The following is a 26183-nucleotide window of genomic DNA, read 5'->3' on the forward strand; positions in this document are numbered from 1 at the left end:
AGGAAATACATGAGATTAAGTCTGGAGAGCAAAAGTGCACTGAAGAGAGGTGATTACACTTTGACATTTACACAATCCGCTGTGTATACTAGATCAAGATGAAAGTATTTTGATGTGATTTTCTTAAATGGTAATGAAGATTCTCTTTTCAGATTACTGTATTAAATTACTATTGGATAGTAACTATTGGAGTAACTGGCAATTTAATACTTTCTTTAAAGAGAAAAATATTACTAAATATATTAACAAAATTTCAGACACATTAAACTATTGGGATTCTTTTAAGAAACAGTTGAAATTTGTCTTTTATTCAGTTGTTATATGAGATGTGAAAAAACATAATCTATGTTTGTTGTGTATTCAGATACATGAAAAGGGCCAGCAACCTTCCTGCTGAGCCCTAATTGGCTTAGAGGCATTAGAGGCTGTTGCTAGCCTCCAAGAAACATCTAATCTCCTCTGATTGGCCAAGGTACTGCAGCAGCAGTTGCTGTGCAGTACCTGGCCCCTGATTGGTTATTTGGGTTGTTACATTTCTTATAAATACTGGGGCGCGATCTGTTCGTGTTTGAATCGCTGTCACCGTTGTTATATGTCTGTAAATAAAGAAGTTCTTGTTTGGAGACCCTGGCTGTCGCGTCCCTCTTTCGAGTATTCAATAATGTTGTTGTTGTTGTTGTTGTTGTTAGTCATGAGGTCAAGTCTGACCTATCAGAACCCATGGACAATGTTCCTCCAGGCCTTCCTGTCCTCTACCATCCCCTGGAGTCCATTTAAGCTCATGCTGACTGCTTCAGTGACTTCATTCAGCCACCCCATTCTCTGTCATCCCATTCTTTTTTTGCCCTCAATTGTTCCTAGCACTAGGCTCTTCTCCAGTGAGTCCTTCCTTCTCATTAGGTGCTCAAAGTATTTGAGTTTGATCTTAAGAATATAGCCTTCTAAAGAACAGTCAGGGTTGATCTCCTCTAGCACTGACCGGTTTGATCGCTTTGCAGTCCAAGGGACTCACAGGAGTCTTTTCCAGCTCCATAGTTCAAAGGCCTCAATTCTTTGGCATTCAGCCTTCCTTATGGTTCAACTTTCACAGCCATACATTGCAACTGGAAAAACCATAACTTGACTACACACACTTTTGTTGGCAGGGTGATGTCTTTCTCTTTTAGTATGCTGTCCAGATTTGCCATAGCTTTCCTTCCCAGGAGCAGGAGTCTTTTAATTTGGCTGTAGTCCCCATCTGCAGTGATTTTGGAGTCCAGGAAAATAAAATCTGTCACTACCTCCATCTCTTCCCCATCAATTTGCCAGGAATTGAAAGGGTCAGATGCCATGATTTTAGTTTTCCTTTACCTGCATCAAGAGTTCTTTAGTTCCTCTTCACTTTCTGCCATAATCTATAGGTAAGGAGAATCATAGCCTCATAGAAATGGTACATGCTATGTAAGTTTACAACTGCAAAAATGCAATTAAAGGGTTCCTAACTGATGGCTGTCTAGCTATTCCTTGAACTCATTCAAAGGTTGTTGGTATCTTACTGAGTTATAATAGTTCCATTGCTGATAATCTTCTTACTATTATGATAGTTTTCTTTGCTTTCAATTGAAATCAGCCTTCCTGTTATTTAAATATACTATTCCATGTCTTACTGTTGTGAGGTCTTGAATATATAAACATCCTTTTGTGTGACTCTCCTTCAGGTGCTACAAAACTGCTGTTATATCTACCTACATTTTCCCTCTGACTATCCAAGTTAAACATAACCAGCTGTCTTCATATAGGAGGTAGTCTCCGGGACCTTCAGTGGAATATATTGCTCATCTAGCTATGAAAAACAAATTGGCTAGAGTAAGTTGATTATTCCATGAAGGAGGCTGACTAATCTTACATTCTGTTCAGGGACCACTTTCATTATGAACACTCTGTTGGTTTCAGCCTAGCAAGATGAAATTGAAGATGGAGAGATATTTGCAAGGTTATCTGCAGGGTGTAGTAAAAATATCAAGATAGCAGCTGTGACAGTATGATTGAAGCATAGTCTGTTTTTTATGTATGCCACGCATGACTCGCATAAAAATCAGAAAAAGCCTTGATTAAACCATCATGGGTGCCATTTTGACTGTTTTCACTATACTCTGAAGAAAACCCTGTAAATCTATGTCTCTCTGTTGCTTCCCTTATTCTGCTTTTGACTTTTTTTCCCTACAGTTGGTTACAAAAAGATGGAACAGATGTAGATCAATCATATAATATGATTCCACTTCAAGTTAGGGCTTGGACAAGTTTGGTGGACATTAGGGAGTTTATGAACTTTCAGTTCCTTAATCTCTCCCATCTCATTTCTGTCCTTGTGTCCAATAGGCCAAATTGAACAGTTTTCCAGCTACATAAAAAATCAACCACAGATGTTAGTGCGGAACAAACACTGGCTGTGACATCATAAAAGAAATCTGAAAATAATATGGCTCCTAGCATGCTATATCTGACACCCTAAAATTATTTCCTAAGACATGAAGGGAATGTGTTTAAAATAAATTACATTCCATGAGCTAATAAACTTATGAAACCTCTAGTAGTAATGTTTTATTAGTGTTTATTATTTATTACAGAAGTTACTGTACTTACAAATCATCACACTATTACAGTTCTTCAGAGTCTCTTTCTTCAATACAGCTATGACAATGGTTTTTGATTATTTTAAAACTTAGATTCCATATGCAAAACACAACAAATAAACAATACATAGTGCCCTTGTTCAGAACATGTCAGTATTTGAATAGGGTAGATGGCAAAGTTTCAGAATATAAAATATCAGTAATAGCATCAATAATATTTACAGGCCCAAATAAATTTCTGTGAAAAATTATTAAACAAAAGGAAGAAAATCAGGGATATGCCTGTAGCCTGGCTGCAGTGCTAATACAGTTAAGGGCTCTTAATACAGTCAAGGCCTATGAAGATAGGAAAACTGAACGCAGAAAAATGCTTTGCTATTTTAATAGAAAAATAGCACGCCATTGAAATGAACTACTGTTTTCTTCATAAAGTCCTCTTGATCAGTAATATGGCATTTTTCTAGGATATTAATTGGCAATTCAAGATGACAATTCAAAACACTTTTTTCTTCACAATGATTCATAGACATATCTGTGTCACAGATTACTGCAATCTTCCATTTTCTAATTCTGCAGACTTCTATTGCACATTTTTCAATGTCACCAGTCTTTTTCTGCCTGGTTGACTTTATATCTCCCCTTTCAAGTGTTGATAATAAAAAAAACAAATGGTTGTGAGCAAGTCTTTGTGGCCCTTCCTGTGCAAAATGCTATTTTAAAGTAAGAGATGGTCTTTAGGCAATCAAAATTCAAATCAAAATGTGGCATAATTAAAATCAACACGACAATACAAAGTTTACATGAGCTTTGTACAAATATTGACAGCAAAAGCATGTATTATTGAGCAGTGCCTATAACCAGGGGATTGTATCAAAAGCAAAGATTCCAGCATTGGTGTGTGTGAAACAGCAAGCATTTTACTTTGCCACAGACACAAAATGTGACTACATTTCTACCCAGGTGTCACAGGAGTTACCATAAATAAAAAGAGACTGAAACATTTTGTTGATTAGGATTGGAAATGGTTTTCTGGAAAACGCATGCCTTTTTGTTGGATTTGACACACATGACAGCACATTAAGTAAATGAGAGCCATACAATCAATATGTGGTACTCTATTAATTTAATATACTCCTGAACTCAATGCAAGTTTTGCACAATAGCTTCCATTGCAAAGCTGCCTGAAGGCATAAATTATGTTGTTCCCATATATGCTTAGCATACTGTTGGTCTTCTTTCTTGTGCCAGAGTTACTTATAGCTGAACTGTTCAGCCCAAATCAACAATTCACCCATGACTGCTTGGCTCCAGGATCATTCTAAAATTTTTCTGAGCTTTTTGAATCAACAGGTGGAAGAAGGAGAAGACGAGGAAGAGGAAGAAGGGGACTGTTTCCATAGAAGGGATAATGATGGTATTATGACATAATCACACAAATGCTGGGATTTTTATCCACTACAATGCACAAAATTTTATACTTTGGGGAAACATGCAATGAAACAAATTAAATAAAATTTAAAGGCAACATAATGTAATGTTTCTGACCTCATGTTATATGTATTATGAATAGCCAGGAGAAAAATGATCTCATGAGAATGAATATATATAAACATTTAACTTCTATTTGTTGAGACTATAACCTGGAAAATAACTTGAGCTTGATAAGCTTAAGGAAGCAGGGATGCTTCCTGGCTTGCATTAGAAATGTTTAGAAATCTTTGATAGAAATATAGCACTAAGTTTAGACCCAGCAGAAGATATGGGTCAATCTTTTTATGGAGTCAAATTGTTTCTTGCCCTATATATTTCTAATAGATATTTTTTTATATTTTCATGATAAAGTAGCTAGACTTGCAGTTTAGACGCCAGCAATGAGTTGTTCCTGGATGCATGGCACCAAAGAGCTACTAGGCGTCAGGAACAGTTGCGCAGTTACAGGAGGTAATTGCACTCAGCTGGTCATCATTAGGCTCCTCTTCAGACTATAAAAAGACTGCTTGTGCACACGCCCCTCTTGCAGAAGTCAACGCAGGAACGAATGTCAGAGAACATTACTGTGAGCTTGGCAGGCTGGATTGCTGCCAAGCCTTATCTGTGCTGGACTGTTGCCCAAGCTTGTCTGTGCCGGTTTGCTGCCAAGGACTTGTCTGTCTGTTAATTAACTTATCTTTGGCTTGGAGTGTGTGTTGGTGTGGGATGAGGGGGGGTCAGAACAGCCATGTATAATGTAAGCAAGGTATGTTGGAATTATTGTAGACCACAACAAGAACATTTAACATAGATATTTAAAAGCATTTCATGAGAAAATATCAGTTTAGGTGAAAAGTATGTTATATTCTGCATGACTGCAAAAATTGTATAAAATATAGAGCACATTCTTTCTTTGCTTCCTGGGTCCTTCAATTAAATATTTATCACCTGAATAGAGCTTCACACTGATTCTAATTAGGTGCACAGAAAGGGCACATTGGACAAATTATATAGCCCCTTGTAATAGATAAACTGAGCAAATGTTAATTGCTTATACTATACAACAAAATATTTTTTTTTATCTTGGCAGTGTTATATGAAGTACAAATAGTATCTTACTGATTTAATGAGAAGAGTTAGAAAGGTGAAAGTTAATGATAAAATGCAAACTACCTTAACATTGTCATATAAATTTAATGCATTGCCTGTGTAAAATATTATAGTTGCTTTTTAATGGTATTTTGGCATACTTGATGAAATTGCCAGTTAATGTTGATCAGATATTACGACATATACTTTTCATTTAATTCCTGTGAATTTGCTATTTTGAAGAAAGCAGGAAGTACCTAGTTAAGTCCAGTCAGAGGAGTAGAGCATAGCAGTTGATGCAATCCTCCCACATATGAATTTTACTGAGGTTTTTTTTTTACATAGTCACTAAATTAAGCTTAAAACTTAAATATTCTCAAATGATTATGAGTGATTTTTCAATATGGGTCTGAAATATTTTGGATACTTTGAAGAAAGAGAATTTAATTTTCTACGCATTTGTTTAATACCACAAAAGAAATGTTCTGTCTAGAATCTGATAGATGCCTAATAGAAGGATTGTTAGTATTTGTTGAGTGACATTCATTTTCTAGGGTATTGTAAGGCTGTAGTGCTTAATTATAGGCGAGCATCTGCTCTCATAAGTTTCCATTCTTTTTCTTTCATCAAGATATCATTACTCCATGCACTAAAATAAAATTACTTTTTTCAAACAGAATGGCTTGATGACTATGGATTTTTTTTTAAAAAAAAAGCTTCTGACTTTTAAGATTTTGGAATGTATTGTCTCATGTGTGTCATTCATCTCTATGAGAATTAAAACTTTACCATACAATTTTATCAGCAGATGAGCATTCTTAAATTTCGTTTGAATGGAACAGATTTTATATTATGAAATGCTTTGCTATATTCAAAGCGACAAAGTGTTTTATTAAGTTAGATTGTAACTTAATTTTAAACTAAGAGAGCAATGTCTTCTGAAAATAGTCATTAAAAGCAGTGCTCTGTAAGGTATATAAGGAAACTTTTAAAAGTAAATAAAAGAAAACATTATACAAAAAAGAATGTGCACATTAGAACTCCAACAGCAACAAGGGTTGCCCATACTGTCTTACTTTATGCTTTTGTCCTAAATGTATCAGATAGTACCTAGGATTGGTATACTAGACTGAGTATACATTTTATGCAAATGAAATCATTGCAAGTAATTTTTGTACACATGCATATCATACATGTAAATCAAAAGCAAATATTTTACATTATAGCATTTAAAACGGAATTACACAGAAATTATTTTTACGTTGGAAACAGCTTTTTAGTTATATGAGTTATTGTTATTTTCAGTAAATATAAATGGGTATTCTTTGTAATGGTTAATTGTGCTGAGATTGTAGTATGTAGATTTTCAATGGTATTTTGAGGATTGAGGTAAAAATACTCAAATTAGCCTTCTTCCATCTCATTAATAACAGGACTGTAATTTCTTACCATATTATGAAACACATTAATTTTCTGGAAAGTGTAAAAAACTATTTACAAAAAAGAAGGTATCATTATAAGTTGACATTTTTTTCAAATTTTTATCTCCTAGTGTATCATCATAAACAGAAGCTGCACTTCAGATTTTTTAAAATTATTTTTTAGGATAAAAAAGGTAAATTTTCCTGGTAGTTTGATGAAAATGATTGTAATAGTAGTAGCAGCAGCAAAGAAAGTGTATATTCATCTTCTGGATCACATTCCATATAGTATACATAAAAATGTATAAAAGGGGGGATTCTGCAAACATCCATAAAACAGTGAGTTTATAAATCCTAATAAACCTAATCATCTATTTGTGAGACATATTAAGTAATGGATTAATTCCATTTCTTTTCTTTCGTTTGTCTTATAACATGATGTCAAAGGGTAATTGACTGGATGGAGCTAAAAGAAGACATGGGTGGATCCAGAACTCTCAAACAAGTAAGGATTGCCTTTTATGGCATATTTATGGCATATTTCTCTCTCTTTTTCTTCCCCCCCCATTTATCACATTCTTTTCTCTTTCTGCCCATCTTTTCTTTCTCGTCAAAGCATCGAATGGCAGGGTGTGTACAAGTACTTCTTTCCAGAGCTCTGAACGGCTGTCTTGCAGAAAGCTGTTTTATTACTTAATCTACTCTAACATGGAGTGCATCCTTTATTGCTAACCATGCTGGCTAGTATTACAGTATAGAAGATTATAGCACAGGTATTGGTTCCTCATTCTAGCTATACAACATCAAGTCAATAACCATTTTTGCCATGGCCATCTCAGAGTCTCTTCTCTTTTTAATTCACCAGGTATTTGCATGACAGGTATTGTACGTATGTAATAAAGAAATACATGAGCAGGGAAACTATTCTGTAGTGTTTTAAAATAAATTGGGAAGTAGTTCTATTTATTGCTGAATTGTTAAAAGAACTACTGTATAATAATACATTAAAGACACCATATGCTTTCTACAATCTAATGAAAAGAAACAAAGAAATTCAAGCATGCTATGATGCCTTGACCAGAATTTGATCAAACTACGATTTTGCTTATAATACTCATAGATCCCTATAGATATAAATTATTGGCATGTAAATTAAATTCAATTATTTAAAGGAACATAGAAGTTCAAGAAGACAACAGTCCAATATCTGACAAGTAAAAGAGAAAAAATGCCAACACATTAATGTATAACTTTATGACATTCTTAACTGTACCTATCACAATAACTTAACCTACTGAAATCTTCTGTCTTCATCCTTTTTCCATGTTGAGTAGTTGAGATGGTACCAAAACAAAGAAACAAACAAATCAAAGAAACCTCCAGACATTGGAGACAAATTGTGTACAAATTGACCCTTGTTGGTAGCCAGTCCCAGACTAATACTTAGGACTTAAATTAACATACCACATAATATTAGAGCATAGAATTTTTGAAACCAATTTAAGTTTGCTTTCACTTGGATAAGGCTGAAGGTATATATGATGGTGCACAGAAATTGCATAGTTACTGCAGTGTAATACAGCTATGACACAAAATGCCACCAAACTGCAAGGCTGGTAATTGTAAAGAACCAAGAACTTGATGCTTGAGTACCCAGATTTCTGTCCCCTTTATAAATGGAAAATGTTTTTATTGTAGTTGTGGATGTGGTGTCCGTCTTTTCCATTATTAGTATGGTTTCATTTCTGACTCCTGATTTCACACTAAAAACATCTGAAAAGAAACACAAAGAAAACAAATATTAGTTATTTTGGAAACCATGTCAATTTAAAAAATATATGATTCTAATGATTCCAATAGTTTCACATATGAAAATAAGACCTGCAGTATAATCTGCTATTTATGTACTTTCAATAATTTAATTCAATTTATAAGCAGGCTCAGGTCTAAGATTGTTAGTAATTTGATAGTAAATTTTATTCAATCCATAATGTATTTCTGTTCAATAAACTGGAGTGTGAAATACGTACATAAATTGTAGAACAAAACACTCTATCTGTCCTGTGAGTCAGAAAAAATAAAAGAATCCACCATATATTCTATGTCTGATAGATTAGTTTTTAAAGAATTCATACCAATAGTTTAATCTTTGGTTTAATAATAATCTAATTAGTTAAAATTAATGAAACAGTCATGTTGGCATTTGACTTTGTAACATAATGAGGTGATTTGATTTCACTGAACTCTAATGTAACTGATTGCAGGGTATTTTTACTCAAAAGAATAAAATCAAATAAATATTACCTATTAATAAATCTGCCCATTGGGCCATTTTTTCATTACTGTTACCCTAAACTTTGGTCCTTTAAACTCCCTAAACCATCAGATTGGGTGCTCTCAACTATTTTTGTAACATCATGTGGTCATCATAGATCATAAGTTGTTAATATTGTTGTTCTTTCAGTGTTGCATTTAGTAACAAATAGCTCTTTAGCTGATTATTGAACATTAAGATGATAAATGATAAGAAAAAAATATATGTTAGCTAATTTAAAACAAATGTATTTTCTATCACAGCTTGCCAACCTCTTTTCTATCAAAGTTTGCCTACCTATCCACTTTGGGAATATGAGTTTAGTAAGCCATTTATCCTTTTGCCTGAGTCAAGTCTTTGCATCACTAACTATTGTTTGATATGCTGTTAAATCAGATTTCTATGTATCATGAGAAACTGCCAGAGGTTGTAAGCCCTTTGTTTCACTATAGTTTTAGAGTGAAATTCCTCAGTGCTGGAAACATTCAGAAATCATAAAAAAATATTAATACAATATACATGCATCTACAGATGGACGCAGTGGCTCAGTGGCTGAGATGCTGAGTTTGTTGATCAGAAAGGTTGGCAGTTCAGTAGTTCAAATCTAGTGCTGCATAACGGGGTGAGTTCCTGTTATTTGTCCCAGCTTCTGCCAACCTAGCAATTTGAAAGCATAAAAAAATGCAAGTAGAAAAATAGGAGCCACCTTTGGTGGGAAGGTAACAGAATTCCATGTGCCTTTGGCATTTAGTTATGCCAGCCTCATGACCAAGGAGACGCCTTCAGACAGGGCTGGTTCTTTGGCTTATAAATGGAGATGAGCACCGCCTCCTAGAGTCGGGAATGACTAGCACATATGTGCGAGGAGAATTCATGTAGAAAGGGCAAACACAAAAAGCAAAATGGGAAGAGACAATCAAAGAGGGAATCTAAGAACAGAAGGAAAAGTAAAGGAAAAGGAAGAAAAGTAAAAAAAGTTTGAATGATGGAAATGAGGTGAGCAGAAGAAATCTAAGACAAACTGGACAACAGAAAGCAAGTTTTCTTGCTCAGAAAAGCAAAATAGGGTAAGGGCATGAAAAGAAATGAAAGGGGCAGCCTTGGAGATGGTTGGATGATAAAGGAGGCAGGAATGGGAGGGGAACCAGATTTTGTTCTTTAGCCTTGAGAGATGTCTAAATAGACCCATGTTGACAATATATTTACAATGGTTTTGAAAAATGTATGGGGATGAAGAGAGAAAGAACAATGTTTTGCCTTTGTGATCTAAACTGAAAGGACTGCTATGGCCCTCTTATGTCTTTAAAGAATAATGTTTCAATTAGCTTTCTTTGGAGATGTTTTTCTCAGCTGCTGCCTTACTTCCATGAAATAGCATTCTCTGATATCTGAATGGCTCCTCCTAGACTGGGTTTCCATGAGCCCATTAAAACATGATTATTTCAGTAGGCCTTGGGGTTAGAAAGTTGTGAGCTTGTCTGTCTAATAATGGAAGGTATCTGGGTTGATTCAATTGATTAATATGATTTATAATGCCAGTGTTATTTTGATATTTATTTTACTATATAGTTTTAACCTGACTTATGGAATAGAGATGTATGCTACCTGCAGTTGTTTGTAATTATAACTGACTAGAAAGTCAGTAAAGCAAATATTTTAAATTCTTAAAACAACAACAAAAATATGATGTAGCAGAAATATAGGACACATCAGTAGAATTAAAACAGAGGTCTCAGTGAACAAATACACTTTAAATTTATGATAGTATTTAACCCATCTTCTCTGAGATAGTTGCATGAGCTAATTTTCATTTACCATAATAAGAGTCAGTAGATCTGAGCCCTCTAACATATATACAAGGGAGAAAATATTCCATCAAGTACTCATATCTTAAACTATGACTGGCTTTCTATGCCATGGCAAACATTGTGAATTTGATTGCTTGATATGAAAAAAGCCAATAGAACTATATCAATGTAAACTCTTGCTAGATTGTCCAATTTCCCAGTCCAGCATTTTCTCATTAGCAAACCTCAAAGTGAGATGATCTGGAGTACATCACTAAATTCTACTGTTGAGATTACTAGTGCATGAATTACTGCTACCAGTACAACTCATCTAATTGCAGCAAAGTTGTGTAAGCCAGGAAAGTTTAAAATGTTACAATGCTAAACAGTTAATTGGAGGATGAAAAAAAAAACCCTAAAGGTTTACCCCCATGAGACATTGTCTCACTTGGGGAGAAGGACAGGTATGGATATATGGCTGATAGCAGAAAAATCTAGAAATTTCCCCCATGAAGAGGTGATCCATTGAATTCAGTTAAGTGAATCATGGTTTGAAGAGCAAAGAGAAAAAAGCAAAGAGAAATAATTTGCATGTCTAGCTCAGAAAGAGGGAGAGAGAATGTTGCATGCAAAGACAGAGTGAACATATTTTCCAAGGAATTCAGTGGGAATGTAGAATGGAATTTTAAGAAATATATATAGCGTGGTCATTAAGAAGACTCTTCAGGATTGTGTGCAAGAAAAGAGAACTTATGTATTCTTTGTGGCTCCTGAAAAACATATCTATGGCTCCCACTCTGAAGATATCCTGTTTCTCCAAGAACAACAGGCAGCTCCACTTCTACCCAAAATAAAATTGGAACACTCAAGACTTTTTACAGCTTCTCTGACAATTATCACTTAATTATGTTTCTCATAGTAGTTAAAGATCATGTCTGGATTTCTATAAGAAGTGTCCCTTCCTCATGCCTATCTGAGAAGCTAGATTCCTTCTGACATGCCAACCTTATAGCTTTTCAGCCGCACTAAGGATGCACTGTGTTTTCCACCATTTCTTTCTGGTGGAAGAATGTACTCTTGCTCTTTATGCAACATTGTTCTGTCACCTCCTCCTATTTCAGGGGAAATGGGGAAGATTTGAGGTTGAGTACATTCTAGACACATTGAAAGCTTAAATATTAGATTCATTTGAAAGACCATCTGGATACATAATGTTCTTAGGGATTCTTCAAGGTAATACACATATCCTTCTCCTTTGATCATTCAATTTGCATTTTGCTTGCAAACCAACACTTTTGAACCAGCTGTTCAAGGAAGTTTTAGCACTTGTCAGTCGTTTTGGATGCTGTGAAGGGAAGGTGGGGCAAGAGGAAATTACATGAGTGAAGAGAGACTGTATCACACAAAAAAGAGGACTGTTCTGAAAAGATGGAGATTGCTGCTGAGTGAGGAAGGAAGGAAAGAGTAGAGTAGAGAAGAGTGGAGTAGAATATAATAGAATTCTTTATTGGCCAAGTGCTCTCAGTGTACATAAAGAAAAATAAAATAGAATACATTAATCAAGAATCATAAGATACAACACTTAATGATAGTCATAGGTTCCTAATAAGCAATCAAATCATACTAGGAAACAATAAAACAATATAAATTGTAACTATACATGCAACATGGTAAGTAAGTAAGTAAGTAAGTAAGTAAGGAAGGAAGGAAGGAAGGAAGGAAGGAAAGAATGAAGGAGAAAAAACACAACCCCCACTGCCAGGAATTTTAGACATGGTGTACAATTCAGAAATAGAGTAAATCTATATTGCTGTCAATATCTCTGTTGCTGGACGGTCCTTTTGGACCTAAACCGTCCCAAAGAGACAGTGATAGAGAAGGGCACGTCCTGCTCAGTGGTGGGTTTCAAAAATTGTTCAAACCTACTCTGTGGGTGTGGCCTACTTTGTGGGAGTGGCTTGCTGCCCATGTGATCAGATATGAAATTATGAATTAGTACTTAGGTTGGTCCAAGTAGCTATTCAGAAACTTTGTCCAGGTTCGCCTGGTGCACCAGTTGCGGCCCTATTTGGACCAAGAGGCACTGCAAACAGTCACTCACGCCCTCTTCACCTCAAGACTTGATTACTGTAATGTGCTCTACATGGGGCTGCCCCTGAAAAGTGTTCAGAAACTACAATTAGTCCAGAATGCAGCCGCGCGAGCGATACTGGGTGTACCTTGGTACATACTACACCTATCCTCCGAGAGCTGCACTGGCTCCCTATCAGTCTCCAAGCACGATTCAAGATGCCAGTTATTACCTTTAAAGCCCTACATGGTCTAGGACCCGGATATCTGCGAGTCTTCTGCCGCACACCACCCAACGACCAATAAGATCGCATAGGGTGGGCCTTCTCCAGGTGCCATCAGCCAGACAATATTGGCTGGCGGCACCCCGGGGGAGGGCCTTCTCTGTAGCCGCTCTGACCCTATGGAATGAACTACCCCCAGAGATCCGGACCCTACCCTACCCACTCTCATGGCCTTCCGAAAGGCTATCAAAACCTGGCTATTCCGGCAGGCCTGGGGCTGTTGACCTCTCGACCTCTCGACCGAGGTCCAGCCCCGATTAGACTGGGTGCATGGTGTGCTTCTTTAATCTTCTTTCCTCTGTTTGTTTTTAACCCTTCTTTTAAAATTTATATCTGTAAGCCGCCCGGAGTCCTTCGGGATTGGGCGGCCTATAAATTTAATAAATCCAAATCCAAATCCAATCCAAATCCAAAAATGGCGTAACATGAAAAAGAAAAGGAAATAACATTGCAAATAATTATGTTAGAAATTCAAAAAGTTCTAATAAGCACAGAGAAAATTGATAAGAGATTTGAGATTATAGAACAAAAAAAATAAAAAGAATGGAGAGAAGAGTTGAGAATATTTACAAAACAATGATGAAATTTGAGGACAGAGTTCAAAAAACTGCAGAGAAATATGAACAAAGTGATAAGAAAATTGTTGACATTGACAGCAAACCGAGAGTGGAGGTAAATGATATGTGTGAATTACTGAAAGGAGAGCTCGACGAACTCAAACTCTATCCCAGACCTCAAAATATAGATGAAGAAAGGGGAGAAAATTTGGCAGAAACAATGAGAGTAATTTTAGCAGAAGCACTAGTGATAACCAAAGGCAAGATGATGGAAGGAACAGATGGAGAGTTTCAACTCTCTATAAGATATGGAATGAACAACAAGTTGCTAAGAGAAATCCACATAAGACTTATCAAGAAAACACTTAGAATACAGATTCTACAAATGGCAAGAGATATTGGATTGTACTACTACTGGAAGGATATAGGATGATGAAATGAAATGTTACAATAAAATCAAGTTAAACTTAAACTTTGAGTATTATGTAAAAGATAAAGTAATAATAGTTATAGTCAAATAAATGATTAACAATGATAATAATGCATTTATGTATACTAGATTGATAATATAAAATTTTATATAAATTTGCAAGTGGTACTATGGAGATGAGGTTGAAAAGCTTTTTATAAACGATAAACAATTTTATATAGAATAGAATATAAAGATGTAATATCATTGGATGATTTTAGGACGATGTAATGAAATGCCATAATATAAATTTACCTTAAATTTAGTTATGTGTCATAATAAAAAGAATGTAATAATAGCTATACTCAAGGAATGTTTAATAATTATAATAATTGTATACATATATATTAGATTGGAAACATGGAATTGGAAATTATTAGAGATGTTACCAATACTAAAATAATAGAATGACTTAGAATAGGATATAAAAATACTTTATTATTGGATATATTTAAGATGATATAATGAACTATTATAATATTAATGAATTTATATTTAGAATACCTTGTTTAAGGTTAGACATTATATTATATTATATAATATTATTTTCATTAGCAAACCATTTCACAATATATAATTACATGTTGTTTTTGTGATTAATCACTATGCTTTAATTATGTTCGATTTGTAATAATGAAAATACAACCTGCATATCAGATATTTACATTATGATTCATAACAGTAACAAAATTACAGTTATGAAGTAGCAACAAAAATAATTTTATGGTTTGGGATCACCACAACATGAGAAACTGTATTAAAGGGTCGCAGCATTGGGAAGGTTGAGAACCATTGGTTTAAAAATAAATCATGGGAATAGGTATTTTTCTGAAAGCACCTGGCCTTTCTTTCCATCACTGTCATGCTGTCAGCTGTGGCAAAGGCACTATTTCTCCATCCTTTTATATCATCCTAGCCTGCTGACTTCAGCTCTCTAGAGCCTGCAGATTAAATAAAGACTTCACAAAGTTAAATCTATTCTTCTCTTTCACTTGACCATATCCAGGGTTGTAACTTGATTTGCTGCTCTAAATTGGCTAGGATGGGAACTGTTAATTCATTTATTCTTTTGATATTGACTTCAGCAAACATCTAAAGTAAAACTGAATGTTATCTGGAAAAAATAGAAGAAAATGTAGGCATGTTGGCATTTTAACAGCTTTTCCTTTAGTACTATAACACTGCTTAATCCACTATATAACAAACATTAAATAATACATCAGGAAAATCTGTTTTTAACCTTCCTAGGGAAAGACTTCCAATGTTAGTTTTCTCTTTCACTGTAGTTTCACTGCAATTTCTTTTATGGCCTGCTGGCAATTAAAAGATAGGTTAGATGTGCCAACAGAGCATTTTGTAAATCTCTGTTTAAAAATTAAATACATGTTGTTTGATAAAGTACTGCCATTGTATAAAGCTATCTTTTCATTGGTAAAGCCTAAGCTTAGCAGGATTGCAATGTTTTACTTATCTTCCCTGGGAATTATTCCCAAGACACATACATAGACACAAAGAATACAGAAAAGTGCAAAACAGCGTCCTCTTAAATATGAAACCTATTAGGAACAAATACCTGAGAGAATGTAATAGCAGTTCTCAGATAACCCCTAGGCTATAGTTATAAATAACTTGAAATGCAATCATGAGCTATAATGCTGCCCCAATGGAAAGCATGAATTTGGTAGACTCTGAAAACAAATGGATGCAACTCTCCCCAACAGAAGAAAACTAGACGGATTTCACAAGGAGGAAATCTATTTTCAGTTCATTGCCCTTTTGCATCTGTTTTTATATATATTCTAATTCTATTTATATATTAAACTAATAATTCAAGCAGGTCTTCTCCAAATAGGATTTCAATATGCATTTAATGCTTACTTTTTGTCAAAGTAAATATTTAAAACTGTGTGTTCTTTCCAAGTATTATTTAAGGTAGGCCAGTGAAAGGTAGCTTCAAGTGAGGAAATGCTTCATGCTGCAGTAGTGCTGTTGTATCACAATAGATGCTGCACTACTGTTATATCATTTTTATCACTTTTGGTTTTCACTAACTGAAATTAGTTTTATGCCTCCAAACAAAGATAGCTCAAAACAAGGCAATAACCATGGAATGAACAGTTTTTAAATAGCCCCAACCTATTTCCAAATGATACATTATCTTGACATCATGACCACTACTAATCATTTTCAAATGCGGCTGGAACAGGCAAATGGGAAAAATGAAAAAGTCTGCTTCTTAGAATGAAAGTAGTAATTATAGAACCCTCAAATTGCCATGCCTGTAATATTCATCATACAAGTCTGGTGTCCTAATGAATTCCTTTCTGAAAAAGATTTGGTTGAGCTGGTCAATTGATATGTATTAATGCAATAGTATGCATGATTAAAAATCTTGGTTTATGGGTTTCTTCTGTTAATTGTTGATAATTTTTTGTATTTAGAATAGAAACAGAACAGACTCAAGACTCTTTTTCCCTGTAAGTTTATTGTTTTAGCTAACATATGGCAACAGTAAATTAAAAAACAATCTAATAAACAGATACACATGTCTCGGTATGCATATAGAAGCTAAGGAAAAAAATATTAAGCAGGAGCAAAACAGAAATTTCTGATTTATATCACTGAATGTTTTCACTTGTACACCTATACATCTTACTTCCCCATTTCATTGAGATTTTGAAAAAAATATAAAAGCCCAGACTAACAGTAAATTTTCATTGTAAACGTACAGATTAATCTCACTTTTTTATTCATTATTTAACAAATTCAATCAATTCAATAAATTGATTTTATGTTTGTTAACACTCGTTGTTTCAGTTGTTCTTCATGGTGTTCTTCTTAAAGTATAAAATTATCAACAGTTTATACATATTTTTGAGCAAATTTTGCATGAATTGCTAAGATGGCACTCGACCAATTTGTTTAGTTATTTATAAGACTTAATAGTTGGCCCATTTTATGTGCTACAATTCTGAATGGCTCAGAAAATTAAAAACAGAAAAATGCAACAAAAACTCCCCAAAAGCAAACACTCTTCCCTAGATCCTCTTTTCATTTTATCAATTTCAGGATTAATCTCATTCTACACCAATGCCTGCAGTCATTCAAGGGCTTCCAAATAAATTATGTTTATATGAAAAATTAAGTTCTGCTCTTTGGATCCTGCTGAAAATTACTCCAATATTTATTTTACAAACTATAAAAAAATCAAAATACAGACATTCATATAATTCTTCTCAGAGTAGCATAGCTGTGGAGTAAAATAGTCTAAAGTAACATTTTACAACCTATATAAGGATGAAAAATCTGTGATAGGGCTGTTAATGAAGCAAATTATAGAGAAAACACAACATGGCAACTAATTTGACCATAAAAATACAGTTGATTACAGAGTTATACTGAGAGAACCATATCAAAAGATTTTGATATGTTTGTACATTTGAGACATGATGCTTATCGATCAGAATACTTGTGATATTTTGTGAATTAACCTCAAGAGATGTTAGCAGCTGGCACATTTTGTCTGTTCTCAGAAACTAAGCAGGGTTTGGCTGCTTAGCACTTTAATGTGAGAAAAGAAGAACAAGAGGACAGTGACAAACCACTTCCACATTGTTGCCAAGAAAACTGGAGGGTTATCTGGAATCAAGTTCAACTTGAGGGCATCTCTATCTGTCTAGTAAACAAATGACACCACCAAGATTGGAACAGAATAGAAGGTCCATGGTATAGGACAGTCTATAGGGCTGAAAATGCAGATATCTTTTAGCAACTCCATTTCTCACCCAATCCTATTTCTAACATTTCTGTCTACAGGGGAAAAAAAAGATCATTCAGCAGAGGAGGGTGTATCTGTTCTCCGCCAAATCTGTGTTTTTTTGAGATCCATAGGAAGCTGCAAATATGACACCAAGTGAGATTGGTTTAGATATGCTTGTATGGGGGACTTTAAAAAGTATAACTATTTATGTATTTTTTGACTTCTAACAATAAAATGAACATTTATTTATTAGTATATGGCCTTTACGGCCATGCATTTTATTAATGAAAATGTAGCAGCATAAGTACCAGTGAAAATTACATTTAGATTTCTATGAGCCTATGAAAAAAAGAACAAATTTCAGACTAATTAAATAAAACTAAAACTGACATACTAATATATCCTTGTTTCAGTGGTGGGATTCAAATAATTTAACAACCGGTTCTCTGCCCTAATGATTTTTTCCAACAGCCACTTCACCCAGCTGCTCAGAAAGTTAACAACCGGTTCTCCTGAAATAGTGTGAACCAGTTGAATCCCACCACTGTCTTGTTTGTACTAACTTTAATTATTGTACAGCTTTCAGAAAATTCTTTGTTTTGCCAGCTCCTGAAACTTTGGTAATAAACTTCCCTGAATAAATCCTCCACTGGTTTTTATTTATTTATTTATTAAATTTCCACGCTACTCATCTCACTGATACAGCAGTTTTAGGTAGCCAGATACTTCCCAGTTGTAGGGAATTTTACTCTGTTCAGAATAAAATGAACCCAAATGAATATAATCAACAAGATAGCCTAAGTTGTTTTCAAAGAGTGATGCAAAGAGTTTACAGATTATTTACAGTGTTGTATTTTCTATAGCTATGGCATAACACAAACCCGATTTATTTGATACAGAGGCTGAATAATAAATCTAATCTGAGGTGACATTGTAACAAATATTGCCAATGTTTTTAAGGTATTCACTGATGTATGAGAATATAGAAATACAATTTTCATATTGTGTGATAAAACTCTATCAGCACCCCCCTTCCTCCCAAAAGGAGTAAACCCACAGATTTGATTACAATGTCATAAAGAAATAACCATTTTGTCTTGGAACAAATCATTGAAAACCAAGAGGGAGATAATAACCTCAAACTTTCATTTCGAAAACATAACAAAATATAATCTGAACTTTAGGTTGTTGAAACCTGTTTCAAAGGAATACAAAAACAAATTATTCTGATAGAGAACAAAACATGATAGTATGTTAGACATCCATTTTCTTCTTCACACAACAAGTTATCCAAAGTTCCTGACTTTACTTTGAGGAAGCTGATTACTATTTCATTTCGTTCCTCAACTTACAATTCATTTGGTGTTTTTCAAAACTACAAAACCACTGAAGAAAGTGACTTATGACCAGTCCTTGCACATGACCATCATAACATTTCCACAGTCACGTGATCAAAACTGGGTTATGTGATTGCCATTTGTGACCTTTCCAGCCAGCTTCCAACAAGCAAAGTCAATGGGGAAGATGTATTCACTCAATGTTAGCATGATTCACTTAACAAACAAAGCAAAAAGGGTAAAATTTGCTGCAACTCACAACAACTGTCTTGCTTAGCAACAGAAATTCTGCCCCCAACTGTGGTTGTAAGTTAAGGACTATCTACATATACATGCATTATATTATCGTCAAGGAGAAATTCCTCTTTGTGATTTAGTGCACTAAACTTGGCATGTACTGTAGGACTTGATTGTTACAGTAAATATAGAAGTTCACAGTATAAGTAGGAAAGAAGATATGAAGACAAAATAGGAAAGAAGATATGAAGACAAGAAGACAAGTAATTAATAATTCTACCTCAAATTAAGTTCTTTACATGGAGAAGGCAATGATCCTAACCCTTAAAAGTACTCATTCACTCTAAAGCATCCATTAAATTTAATGAACACTTAGTGGGATTGCCAATACTGAAGGAGTGGCTTCTGTGGCTACATAGAAATGTTGTTGCATCTAAAAATTTCTGCCTGTCTAAGCCACTATATTGAAGACATCTGTTAGAGATCATTCTACAGCTAGAAGATGCAATCAAGATGCAATAAAAAGTTTAGTAATAATTTAAAATGCCAAACTGATGACTTCATTGTGATGATTTCATTGGACCCAAACTAAGTTATCTTTTCAGCTAAAATGAAATAATAATGCTTTTTTGGGGCCGGGGAGGAAATGCATTTCTGTATCAATTGTTACTGCCTATTATGTAGTACAAAAGAGCATGGTTCCCTTCTGTAGGAAATGAACATTATTTTGTTTATTTAACTTGATATGCTGCTGACTAGCTAAGCCTCTCAGCAATTTATACTTTAGTTTTATTTTGTTCTTTACAGCTTTTATGCAAGTAAAATTATATTTGCAGGAAGAAGAAAGAAACTTCCACTAGTCAACAATGCTTTGCAGGTTTATAAAGGCTTTATGTTAAGATAAAATGTATTTGAAAGGCACAAAGAGGGAAAATAACAATTTTATGTGAACTATATTCTCTATTACTGAACCTCAGTATTGGAACAAAGGTCCCAAAGTTTTTGGCACCAAGTGCCAAAAACTTTGGGACCATTGTTGTGGAACACATTTTTTTTCCATGGACCAAGGTAGGATGGTTTTAATTTTGCTCACTTACCTGCTGCTCACCTCCAGCTGAGTGGCCTGGTGTCTACTGGTACCTACAATGTTTGAATGTGTAGACAGATGCTTATCAAGAGCTCCAAATCTTATCAGGGTGCATTCATGCATTGCTGCTCCTCAGCTGTTATCTGAAACTATATAATCATCTAATTTGTATATGATTGTGGTACCTTAAGATATGCCCACATTATGCCACCAGCATTATGTTCTTTTCCAGAAAAGGCAAAAAAGATAAAAAGAAAGCCTTGGGGTAGGGAATGGATAGATGAGGAGGAAATAAACAATTATCATAGAAAGTAAGAGACATTGCAATGTGAAAAAACTATTTTTGTGACAAGGAAGCAGGGAAGTAATAGAGTTTTATCATGCAATAGGAAAACAAATGTGGAAAAAGAACAAAGGGGGAGACATATACTGTATATGTGAAGAGGAAGGCAGACAAAGAAAAAAAAGCAAGGAATGAATTGGAAAGAAAAAGGATTGGGTGGATCAAAAAGAATTCCTGATTCACCCAAATGATCAATTAATGAACTGGTAGAAAATATTCATGCTTTTGGCAGCATAAAAAAATATTTTTTAAGCCTAGATTGTGGTGAGCATTGGAGAGAGATAGAGAAGTGAAATAATTAAGAGATGGATGTTTTGGTATAAGTAATTTCTATATTTGAGATAAACATTGAAACCTCCAAGCACAAGCAACTGGGCCCTGGAACACAACATTTAACTGCAATTTTTCTCTGGTGTTAACTTTTGGCAGACAGTCAACATACATTTCTCCTTCTCCCAATTTCAAGTTGACAGGATTATGCAGCCAACCAGAACTTTAGCTCTATCACAGTTGACAGTTCTTGATAGAAGATTTGATTAGCACCATCAGTCTGCCAAATATCCAAATAAAGAAGAGCTCATTTCATGCAGAACCATCAAAATAGTTTGAGACATAATTGTATTAATCAGGTACTTTGAAACTGATAAGTCCATGAAACTGGATAGAATGAGCTATTCATTTTGGAAAAAATTTGCTAATTGTTCATACAGGGTGGGGCATAACCTTTTCCTAGGGGGTCACAGCAACACTTGTAATAACAACACAAATAATTCATACACCATTCGAAAGCCCATCAAAAACTGAGTTTATTGACACGATTTAATAGTCAGTATGACCACCATTAGCCCTTCGAACAGCATTCAAACGAGGTGGATAAGAACACAACAAATCTTCAAACAGTTCCGTTCGATTTTCCAGATTTTTCAACACAGTTTCCAAATTCATTCTCAAAGTTTCAACCGAATATCGATTTTGACCTTGCTCCTGAATCATCAGAGCTTCCACTTCATCCTTAATTATGGCCCCAATGTTCTCTGCCGGATTGAGATCTGGCGAATTTCCCGGCCAGACGTCATTGCCCCAAAATTCGACATTGTTTTCCTTTAACAATTGCTGAGTCGCATTTGCACGCATGCAAGGAGCTTTGTCATGAAGAAAGACAGCCTCACCAACCACCAAGACATTGTCTGGATCACTGAGAAATGGAATGACATTCTCCAATAAAATTTTCTCACGGAAATAACTGCCATCCCAGGATTCCCCTTTATCCTTCAAAACCCAATGCAGTTTCTTGGCTGTGAAAATGACGAAAATCCCGATGCAAGTCGGATTGCGAACGATTTGTCGATATCGTTCATGTTTTGCGATGTCGTCGACGTCTTTAGCCCAAATTCGATCGTTCTGGAAATTCGGTTTTCGAATGGCATAAACGAAGAATTCGTCAGATGGCGCCAAATGAAGAAAATCTTCCTCGGTCCATTCAGACAACCAATCGCACAACCAAAGCCAATCTTGAACGTGTGTTTGAGTTTTCAATGGTTTGCAAATGACGTGGAATGGCTTCAAACCTTCTCGTTCTCGATATCGGCCGATTGTCCTTTGATCAACTCGTTTTCCACGAATTTGAAGGATTTCTTGGGCCACTTTTCGGTTTCCTTTTCGTTGTTTGCGACTGCCAGTTGCAATGATGGCTTTGCTTTCTTGGGACAGTTGCAGAGGACGCCCTTCTCCAAATTTTGTGAAACATTCTTGGGCTGTTTTGTTCCAATTATCAGTAACCCAATCCGGATGACGTTTCAATTTGTTTGCAATCCATTTTCGATTGATAAACGTCGCTCCAGCATCGCGAGCCTCTCGAAAGGCAATGCATTTTATTCTGTCAATGATCCTTTGTTCTTCCGAATCGAATTTTCCAGCCATTCTTAAAGCAAATTTAACATTTAATAGCTCATTCAATTCAGTTTTTTATGGGCTTTAAAATGAGGTGTCGCGGAAGTTGTAAACTGCTGTCGATCTTGCTGTGACCCCCTAGGAAAAGGTTATGCCCCGCCCTGTACTCAATTCTGAAACTTGTGTGTAACTAGTTTTTTACATGCATGTGTGTTTGTGTAAATTGCTACCCTTATGATTAGTTTTCACATGTAATGCATGATACAAAACTAGAAATAAGATCCTAGCTTTCTGTCAACAAGAAACAATGAAGACAAAATGAGATGGCCTTTAATCCTACTTACTCTCTAATGATAACATAGACAAGTAAGAATAAGTGCAATGTAAACTGGGCTCATGTTTGAGACAATGTTCTTGAGAAAATCAAGCCTTCATTGTTGAACCAACTATAATTTAAATTCAAATTTAACATTAGTAAACCCTTGACTGTGGGGAACTAATATGATTTTGTCAAGCTGGCTTGTAATGCACCTCTACTTGCAACTTGAGAACAGAAATGAAGGGAGGAAGTGCTTGGAATATATTGGAAGCTGGGAGGGAGGTGAGGAATTTATGTCAGCTGTTTTTAGCCTGGGAAGATCCTGATACTTTAAGGCCATGTGATGAGAACCTTCCAAAGGTGCATACTGTTTTACCAAAATAAAAAGAATATGTTGGATTGGTGGACAATGGAGAAAGGACGGCAGAAACGGGGGGGGGGGTATTAACTATGCTGTTTTTCATGTGAAAATCTCAGAACTAGCTTCGCTTTTTCTGTGCCTATATGGATATATCAGTAAAGTTATATTCTTGATAAAATAATAAATTTCTTTCGCTGCATATGCCAATGGAATCGTTGACAGATTTGTTGTCTAATTGCAATTAGATCTGATACTAACTTTACTGTTAATGGACTATAATTCTACAGGTACCATTCTACCATGCTCACAATTCAGGTTTGTTTCCAGTTTTTTTTTTAAAAAAATCAGATTTTGTGTGGTTGATCACAAAGGATACACCACTTTCTTAATTAGGAATTGTTCTTAATTAATTATTATTTTGATGGTTTCTGTCAAATTCTGCTGCACCTCTAACATTAATACCTAACATACTAAACTATCATGTGCTTATCTTTATGTCTGTTTCCATTTAATGTGACATAGAAATAATAGTAGATTGTTTTCTTTTTTCTTTTAATATTTTAGTTTAAATATTTTCAATAGCATGGAGGATTAAGTGACCTATCTGCTCTTTCTCTTCTGTCATTGAATTATTTTATTGAATCCGACTGAGTAATGAATGAATTATTTCATTACTTTCTTTTAAAGCCATTACTTTGAACACTATTTTTAAAGAGAAAAAAAATGAGATTTAATTTTGCCTTGCAAACAGTGAATTAAAAAAATCCTAACTATCTTCAGTAAACTAAGATGTTCCCAATTGTTCCTTCAAAGAAGCATTAGTCCTTATGGTAAAAATATCAAGATGAAGCTACCTTTGCAACTGAGATTTTCAATATTCAGCTGGAAAAGTTTGAACTGACTCCTAATACGATACAGACTGAGTTTGGAACTACTTCAAGAAATGGTTTGTTTTCTTGCTTAGCAATGCAGTTGCAATCCATGTGAAGTTTTATGAAGTGTGATTATGGCAAATTATGTTGTGAAATGGAATCAAACTATGAGAGTCAATTTGATATTGTAGTTAATTAAGTCACCACACTGGAAACCAGGAGCCTGTAAATTTTAGTCCTGCCATAGGCATTAAAACAGTCTAAGTTACTCTCTTAGATCATGACATCAGGCTTTGTGAACAAACTGGATGGTCAGTTTCTGTTGCAATCCGTGGATCAACACTTAGTTGATCTGGGGGAAAAAATGAACCTTGTACTTGCAGGACTAGGACACTAGAAAAGAGGAGGGGAAATTGAACCATGGCAAAATGTGCAGAGATTGGGTCTATTTGGGGAAAGATGGCAACTATTTATAAATATGGTTTTAGAATGGAATTATTTTGAGCAGCAACAGGAAATCCTTATGTGATGAAATGAAAAACATGCAGGAACAATTTACCAAGATTAATTCAAGAGCTGGATAGCCTTAAAACAAAAGTTGCATATTCACCTAAACCAAGATTTGAGGCAGCTGACTCTGTACTTCAAAGACATCTAAATTACAGACATCAACATCATAATGCTCTGAATTACTTAAGTTGAAATAAAGTTTAAATTATAAGGCAATATCTCAGCACAAACCACCTCCCAAGGTTGTTGTTGAGAGGAAAATAGGAGGAAGAGAAGGAGGAAATATTAGGTATGTTCATTGCCTTTGGGTACTTATAAAATAATAACGGCAGGATAAAAATCAAATAAAAAATCTTACTTGTAAATGTTTCAAAATACTTTGAAATAGGAAGTGCCTCCTGACTTTTTGGACATTATTTAGAGAATGTCAGCCTCCACTTTGCTGCTGCTTCGGCTGCCATTGAAACAGGGAGGGGGGAATGGTATTTGGGAGGGGAATCATTGTTGTGCTGGAGGAAGATTCTGAATTTTGAACTGACCACCTTACTGCGCATGTGGAGGAGTGTTTCCCGCCAAGACCAACAGTCTAGCATTCCATCCTGGTGATGCCTTTCGACGTTATCTCACACCTGACATTTGGGAGAATTATGATTGGACTGTATTCGGGATACAAAGGGGAGGGGAATGAATTATACAATATATTATTCGCTTTCGTGCCTAAAAAATCAGACTTAGCTTAGCTTAGCTTCGATTCATTTATAATTAATAAAAGTACACTTACCTCCCTGCGTCCCATCAGATCGCATAGAGTTGGCCTCCTCCGTATTCCATCCGCCAGTCAGTGCCGACTGGCGACTACTCGGAGGAGAGCCTTCTCTGTTGCGGCTCCGACGCTATGGAACAATCTCCCCGTGGAGATTCGTACCCTCACCACCGTCCAGGCCTTCCGCACAGCCCTCAAGAACTGGCTAGCCCGTCAGGCCTGGGGATAAGTCTACTTTCGCCCCTCCCGAATGTTGAGTGAATGTTGTGTTTTACTGTTTAATTTACCTTTGTTCACACCTCTTTTTGTATTTGTCCTACACTCCCTTTCCTCTTTGATTGTAAGCCGCCCTGAGTCCCCTCAGGGAAAAGGGCGGCCTATAAATGTGCAATAAATACAAAAAATACAAAATACAAAAATACACTTGATTTCAACAAATGGAGTCCGGTGGTTTTCTTTCCTGATTCTTGAATGAAGAAGGGCTGACAGAGAATTTAATTGCAATAACCTCTGCTTTTGATTTCCATTTGAGAATGGCTATATGTGATGTTCTATAACAAGTATGCCAAGAAGTGAATACTGATTATCATAAAACTTGCCAGAAATACAGTTGAGGGCATAATTTTAAGAG

At 35.2% G+C, this 26183-nt stretch overlaps 1 protein-coding gene across 2 annotated transcripts in view; it reads right to left on the minus strand.

The window, feature by feature from the left end:
• Window positions 1-5936: 5936 nt before the first annotated feature.
• LOC116513624 (glypican-5-like) overlaps window positions 5937-26183 on the minus strand; it is a 347795-nt gene continuing 327548 nt past the window's right edge. For both annotated transcript variants that reach the window (XM_032224782.1, XM_032224783.1), the window contains one exon: window positions 5937-8365. In XM_032224782.1, the coding sequence (XP_032080673.1) occupies window positions 8175-8365 (191 nt within the window). In that variant the 3' untranslated portion in view covers window positions 5937-8174. The remainder of the gene's footprint in view (window positions 8366-26183) is intronic.

The sequence above is a fragment of the Thamnophis elegans genome, chromosome 10 (genome assembly GCF_009769535.1).
Source record: "Thamnophis elegans isolate rThaEle1 chromosome 10, rThaEle1.pri, whole genome shotgun sequence".
NCBI classification, from domain to species: Eukaryota; Metazoa; Chordata; class Lepidosauria; order Squamata; family Colubridae; genus Thamnophis; species Thamnophis elegans.